Source organism: Alosa alosa, chromosome 4 (assembly GCF_017589495.1).
Source record: "Alosa alosa isolate M-15738 ecotype Scorff River chromosome 4, AALO_Geno_1.1, whole genome shotgun sequence".
Taxonomy (NCBI): domain Eukaryota; kingdom Metazoa; phylum Chordata; class Actinopteri; order Clupeiformes; family Clupeidae; genus Alosa; species Alosa alosa.
The window spans coordinates 37192568-37199798 of record NC_063192.1 but is presented as its reverse complement, the minus strand read 5'-3'; the positions used below and the strand labels follow the sequence as shown (position 1 = coordinate 37199798).

The window sequence follows — 7231 nt, the reverse complement described above, 5'->3', positions numbered from 1 at the left end:
AGAGGAAACACTGGGTTACATGGCTAGTTTAATAAATGACCATCGCAACTTGGTCATTGAAACATTTCCAGATTTTCCCTTACGGCCTAAGCATCACTTTGTGGATCATTATCCTCATTTGATTCATTGTTTCGGCCCACTGGTGTCACTGTGGACGATGCGTTTTGAAGCGAAGCACAGCTACTTCAAAAAAGTTGTGCATGACACTAGAAACTTTAAGAATATCCTTCTGACACTAGGAACAAAACACCAGGAAATGCTGGCATACTATTCAGATCGTGGTGACCTTTTCAGGCAGGCAATTTACGTAGAGAAGGCCGAACCTTTTTCAACCTGTGACTTGGAGGCACCTCTTAGGTCAGCCGTTGAAAACAAATACCCAAACACAAACTCTGTGTCAGTCTCTAGTGATGTGTGTGTGGATGGGATCAGTTACAGGTCAGGTTTGATCCTTTCAGCGGGATATTTAAGTGGCTTGCCTGAATTTTATAAGATTATGAAATGTTTAGTGTTTCAGAAAACCGTGTCATTTCTTTGTAAGAAAGTCACATCGTGGTATACCGAGCATATGAGGTCTTACATTATTGAAGAAAGCAGATATGGGGAGATTTGTGTCCTTGACCCAGACATGCTGAATGACTTCCATCCGTTGGTGGCATATACAGTTGGAGGTTGTGTTGTTGTTACTCCAAAGGCTTTTCTATTGTATTAATGGTAAGTGAAAACATTGTGATGTATGTATTTTAAAGGGACATTCCAGCATTTGGGGAATTACACTCATTTTCCACCTCCCCTTGAGTTAAACAATTGTTTTTTACCTTTCTCAAGTTCATCCAGCCGTCTATATTCTCATTCTGGCATAATAATTATGAAATGTTGCAAACGTACCATGGGTGCAGCAGCACAATCATATAATGGAGCACTTGAAAATTAACTTCCAACAACAAGGTTGAGCTGCTGCAGAGGAATTGGTTATGACTGGATTATTACGCCTAAGTGTGTATTTACTCTTTTGATCCTGTGAGGGAAATTTGGTCTCTTCATTTATCCCAATCTGTGAATTAGTGAAACACACTCAGCACACAGTGAACACACAGTGAGGGGAAGCACACACTAATCCCGGCGCAGTGAGCTGCCTGCTACAGCAGCGCTCGGGGAGCAGTGAGGGGTTGGGTGCCTTGCTCAAGGGCACCTAGCCGTTCCTACTAGTCGGCAACCCTCCGGTTACAAGTCCGATGCGCTAACCAGTAGGCCACGGATGCCCCCATTGATGCCTGAATGGCAGTATAGTTCCATGTCAAATCAGCCTAGAAAATCACCATGTTTCCTTTTCCGTTAGTCTTATTACACTTTCTAACTTGAGAAGAGACAAGTTTTAAATAGGAAAATTACCCAAAATCACTTTTACGTGTGATGCTAGCAGACGAGATGCTAATGGTCTAATCCGATTCAATGATCTATGCTAGGCTGGAGCTAAAAGTTGTTTAACTCAAGGACAGGTGGAAAATTAGTGTAATTCCCCAAATGGTGGAATATCCCTTTAAGCGTTTAAAATAATATTTCATTGAGGTGTACAGTTTTTTTTTTTTATTCTATAAATTATTTTCCTCCACACATAGCACATATGGTAGGCTTGAGATTACGTACATATCACAAAAGTGATATTGCAAATATCACTTTTTGCAAATATTTTATTATATATTTTCATGGGACGGCACTATAGAAATGAAACTTGATATAACTTAATGTAGTCAGTGTACAGCTTTTATAGTAGTTATCTTCCTCTGAATATTACTTAAAACAAATGGGAGGCGTGTACTCTCTTTTGTGAGATAATGTAACTAATTCTTCAATTGTTGTGCATTTTATCTCCTCAGAATGCTGTTACGGGTGTGTATATCTTCAGACAATATTCGGCGGGTCAACCTTCCTTGTCCGCCAGAATCTGTGGATCGACTTAAGGAGATTCTCAGAGAGATGCTTGGACTGACTGAACAGTTTTCTTTGCAATTTGAAGATCCAGAGTTTGGGAATGCTCTTTGTAATTTACACAGCATAGATGAGTTGCCTGCGGACAAAGCAGTCCTAAAAGTTGTGTGGGACAACATAGTCTCTAATGATACTACGACACCTCCATCAGATCTGTCCGACACAAACTCGGTGTCGTCACTTGACACAGCAAGCATATCTAGTCATGAGAATTTAGGTTCTCCAAACATTTACAAAAGACTTAAAACAGCCAAAGATTTGCCATTGCCAGGATCAATTGAAATTCCCAAATTCTCCCTTGATGTTGAGCTTCGTCTTAAAAAAGGCAATGAGATATACAGGCAGACCAAAACTCCCATTGTCCCCCCAAGAGAAATGAAATCTGCCATCTGTACCGCTTTAGTTGACTCCATTTTTGTATCTGGTTGCTACCCGGAAAAGCAAGATATGAAGTTTTATGCTGCAGCACTAGTAGAAAAGCACCCATGTCTCACAGAAGATGGTCCTGGAACCGGGTATGATGGATGGATTGTAAGCCTTTGGTTTAAAGTTGGGAGGAGTAAGTTACGTAAAGCAGGACATGCAGAAGTGAGCGTGAACAAAAGACAACAAGATTCAGAAGAAGGGGTTTCGCCTCAAGAAAGCAAGAAGAGCAGAGGTCAACTTTTTACCACCCCATCCCGAAGGCCAATCTGATGAAACCCTTGATGACTTAAGACTACAAATGATTAAAGAAACCGAAAAGAAGAAGTTTGACAGCACCTTTGTTAAAGAAACGATGGCTCTTACTTTCTCCTTCCGACGTCAAGAGGTGGTTGACATTGAGCCTTTGGTCACAGTATTGAGAGACAGATGGCCTGCTCTGTTCTTCAAAGATGAGGTCAGTATCTATTTACTATAGCATTCCATTTGGTTGCTCACCTCTAACTGTTTATCTGTCCTTTATCTTAAACACTCTGTCACACTGTTTTAACAGATTTGCCGCGAATTCTACCGGATCACCAACATAGACCTCATGGTGACATTCCAGTCATCGCTTGAAAAATTCACTCCAGCATTAATGAAGTATTACCGGAAGAAGAAGGAGCCTGCTGGATCGGAGTTGACTGCACTGCTTGCTCCTCTGGACGACCAGGTAGTTTGTTTCCATACACTGCATCCAAAAAAATTACGAAACTGAAAAGGTTTATTTTTTCAGAAATTCAGTTGAAGTCAAAGCCCTTATAGAGCATTACACACAAAGTGTTTCAAGTTTCATTAGTTTCAAATTTAATTACTGTGACTTTGAGCCCATCAAAACCCCATATCCAGTGTTTAAAAAAAATAATATTACAGTACATGACACCAACGGTGGTTTAAGATTTCTTAAATTACAGAAATCTTGTCCCTCTAACACATATGTGTATGTATGCCTACAAGACTTGCTTGGGGCTGCTTTTACACGACTGAGGTCTTATGAAAGCCCAGGTTGCTCTGATGGTTACCTTCAGGTCGTCTGTATTGGGTCTGTTGACAGTTGTAAGTCAGTAAACGTTCCTGACCAGTACCCCATAGAAAATGTATGGGGTGATGTGGTGAGTGGCAGAACCAACAATAGAGGTGTCCTGAAGGTTCAAAGTTAACTTAGGCTCAGCAGTGCTACAGGCTGATTGCTGTTTGGGGAGCATTCGTATGACAGCACCAGTATTATTCCGCAGCAATTCACATTATTCTTTGTTGATGTGTTGTGTAAATCTATTTTTTAATTGACATCCAGGGAAAAAATAGAATTGACATTATTTTTTTCTTTATCACAATGTATACTCAGGTGTCAGACATCATGGACCTTAGGAAAAGAGTAGCCTTGGAAGGACTGCCTCTCGTCCTAAAAGAAGAATCTGGATGCCTTTTTCGGAAGTGCTTGGTAAGTGTTATTGTTCTTTATCTGTTTTCCTCCCAGGCTTCCCTTCCATCATCCTCTACAAAATCCCCATGCGGCACAGAATGTTTAAAGGGACACCAGGCAAGCCTGATGCTTTTTCTCTACGGAACTCCCCCTCGCTCGGCCTGAAGCTCTTTTCCTTTTCTTTGTGTCTTCCGTCAAGGGTTTTCGCTGCTTCTTCGCCGGCTCTGCCATTATACACACCTTTGCAACAATTTCTAGCGTTTCGTTAGCCTTCCTGCTTCGGTCGGCGGGTAGGATACACTGAACTTGCAAGCGGGATATTCTTCCTACAGGCAGTAGAGGCGGGTGAGAGAGTCTTCATTCGCCCTGTAACGAGTCATTTAACCAAATACCGACTTACGAAGATGAGTAATTAACACGAAAATGTTGTCTGGTGTCCCTTTAAAAGTCCAGGCTGCCATTGTAAGGTTCAAAATGCAGCAGAGAATAGTGTTGCAAAATTTACCTGATAGATAAACTAGTCCTAGTTTGTTTTGTAAAAAGGACATGGGTAAATTGCACGCTTGTCAGTGGTTGTGTTCAAATGCAAATTAGAACTGGCATGTAGGGAAAGGGCCATTTTACAGTACAGGTGCTCACAAGTATCAGTTGGATTCAAAGTGATAGCCTACTGCAGATGACCCATGCTATGCTACAGCTTGTCCATGAGCCAGACCACCCATCACAAATGTTGTCATGCTTTTTGGCTTCCTATATGTCCACATTACATATTAGTATGATGACCTTTGCCGAGGTGAAGCTTAACAGCAGTTAGTAGACGTTGAATAAATGCAAATACATTGCAACTACATTCCAGAACTATGTACAGTCCATGCCATCAAGGAGGGCAGAATATGTTTCAATGTGTCAGAGCTTGACTGACCTATAGACAGGTTTCTTCATCTTATATTTGTGAATCTGTTTTATTAATGGCTTGCATCATATAAATAACACCTAAAAGTATTCCCACCTTTCCCATCTCCTCATTTACCATGCAACCTAGCCTTGTATAGGCAATTGAAATGCCTGTAGGGAAAATTGATTAAATATCCCAAATGATGCATGTTCTGAAAGCCCATTCCTTCTAGCTGGGATATAGCATGCATAAAATATCCTAAGTGCAATGGACCCCACATGGACCTAAAATGTATTTGCATTGCCCAGAAACACATTGAGTTTCAGTAGGCAAATAATGAACACATGAATTTCCATTAAGCTACTAGTCTGGCAAGGTTATCATGCCAAATAGAGATGCCTGCCTAAAACTGACCCGAGATTTTTTCTTCTTTCTTTCTGCTTGGATTTCTCAGGAAACTGATGCTGAAGAGATCTACACAAGAAATGTGAAGATTGGCATCCTCACAGTACTCGAAGATGATGTTGCTGTGAGGAAGTCTCTTCCAACAGTAATCAACATTGCCATCATCTTGGAAGAGACTGTGGTCCTAGAAGACATTAAAGATCTGCCATCTGCTGTTGCATACCTGTTTGGACTCTTGTATGCCACAAACATGGAATACCCAAAGGATCTTAGTTACACATTTGAGGTGATCCAGAAGGTATTTGTGGAACTTGATGCTCAGAGCTGCTCCTCTAGAGCGCTTTCTCTTCGACGTAAGCTTTACGAATTGTTAAGATAGGCTTCTGTCTGTTTGTCTGTCTAAACTTTGGAGGAACATTGATGGTAGAAACATTGATGGTAGAAACCAGTGCTGGCTGTTTATTGCTTCACATCTAACACTGAGTCACTAAGCAGAGGCAGATATAAGACAGAACGCTGCTACAACAAAAACACTAAAATGCTACAAGCACCTCTAAATGTCCGCTTGGACTGGCTTAATGCTGGATGTTCATATACCTGGCTACGTTGAAGGTAGGCCAAACTACCTGAAGAGTTAGCCCCCTGTGTTCTAGTGGGGATGAGAAAATGTGGTGGTTCTATGTGGTTCTGAGTGCTTTACAAGTGTTTGCCTGTGTGTCTGTCTGTCTCTATTATGTCTTTCTCCTAATTGGCAGATAGGGGAACAGTTACTCTCGCGCGCGCGCGCACACACACACACACACACACACACACACACACACACACACACATTATACAGATCTAGAAAATGCAGCCATTGGACCAGGCTCTTAAGAGGGAGAAAGACATAATACAGACTGACACACAGGCAAACACACAGAAACTTGTGCACGCACGCCATACGAAAGGAAAGGATAGGAAATGTGGCTGCATTTTTTATATTTGATTACTGATCTGCTGAAATATTCACACTTTTGGGCTCAAACTAAGTGCATGCCGTTGAATTGTTCTGTGAGTGAAGACATTGTTTTAGCTTGTAGTTTTTCCTGGAAGCACCATGTCTTTGGAGGTGGCTCCATTTTGTTTTTTACAGTTTGTGACCCCAACACTTCTCAGATTGTATCACTGTATCTATGAAGTGCTTTACAATTGTTTGCCTGTGTGTCTGTCTGTTTATGTGTTTTCTGCTAATGGCAGATAGGGGAACAGTTACTCACACACACAAATTTAGCCATTGGACCAGGCTCTTCAGCGGGAGAAAAACATAATATAGACTGACACACAGACTAACACACACACTCGCGCACGCACACCATATTTAGAGAATGTGACCATGCATGCACACACACACACAATACAGATCTAGAAAATGCAGTCATTGGAGGCTAGCTGCATTTTCTAGATCTGTATATTGTGTGTGTGTTTGCCATGACTACACTGTGAATCCCAAGACACTGACAGCGCTTAAACATGCAAAGTTTATTTTTATTATTTTGGGCTCAAACTAAGTGCATGCCATTGAATTGTTCTGCGTGTGAAGACATTGTTTTAGCTTGTAGCTTTTCCTGAAAGCACCATGTTTTTGGAGTTGGCTCCATTTTGTTTTTTACAGTTTATGACCCCAACACTTCTCAGACTATATCACTGCACTCTTAAGAGTGAGAGAAAATAAAACATTTGTTGTAACTGACATGGTGTTTGAGGTGGTTTTATTAGTTGAACTAACTTATGCTCTTCTTACTTTAAATATTGAGTTCTCGCTACTTGTATTAACTTAAGCCCATCTTACTCAAAATATTGAGTTCTAGCTACTTGTACCAATTTAAGCCCATCTTACTTGAATTATTGAGTTCTAGCTACTTGCATTAACTTAAGCCCCTCTTACTTGAATTATTAAGTTTTAGCTAGCTGTACCAACTTAAGTCCCATTAACTTAACATTTTGTGTTCTACTAGTTGAAGTGTTTACTTACTTTATTGAGTCCTGCAAATTGAAATATAAAGTTCTGCACAATGCAG

The 7231-nt window shown here is 40.8% G+C and overlaps 1 protein-coding gene across 1 annotated transcript; it reads left to right on the top strand.

Moving 5' to 3' along the window:
- The first annotated feature begins 2255 nt into the window (after positions 1-2255).
- LOC125293733 lies at positions 2256-6713 on the top strand. Its single transcript, XM_048241826.1, has 4 exons — positions 2256-2869; positions 2966-3124; positions 3797-3892; positions 5224-6713. Exons 1-4 carry the CDS (start codon positions 2714-2716, stop codon positions 5551-5553), a joined length of 741 nt encoding a protein of 246 aa, XP_048097783.1. The 5' UTR covers positions 2256-2713; the 3' UTR covers positions 5554-6713.
- Positions 6714-7231: the final 518 nt, after the last annotated feature.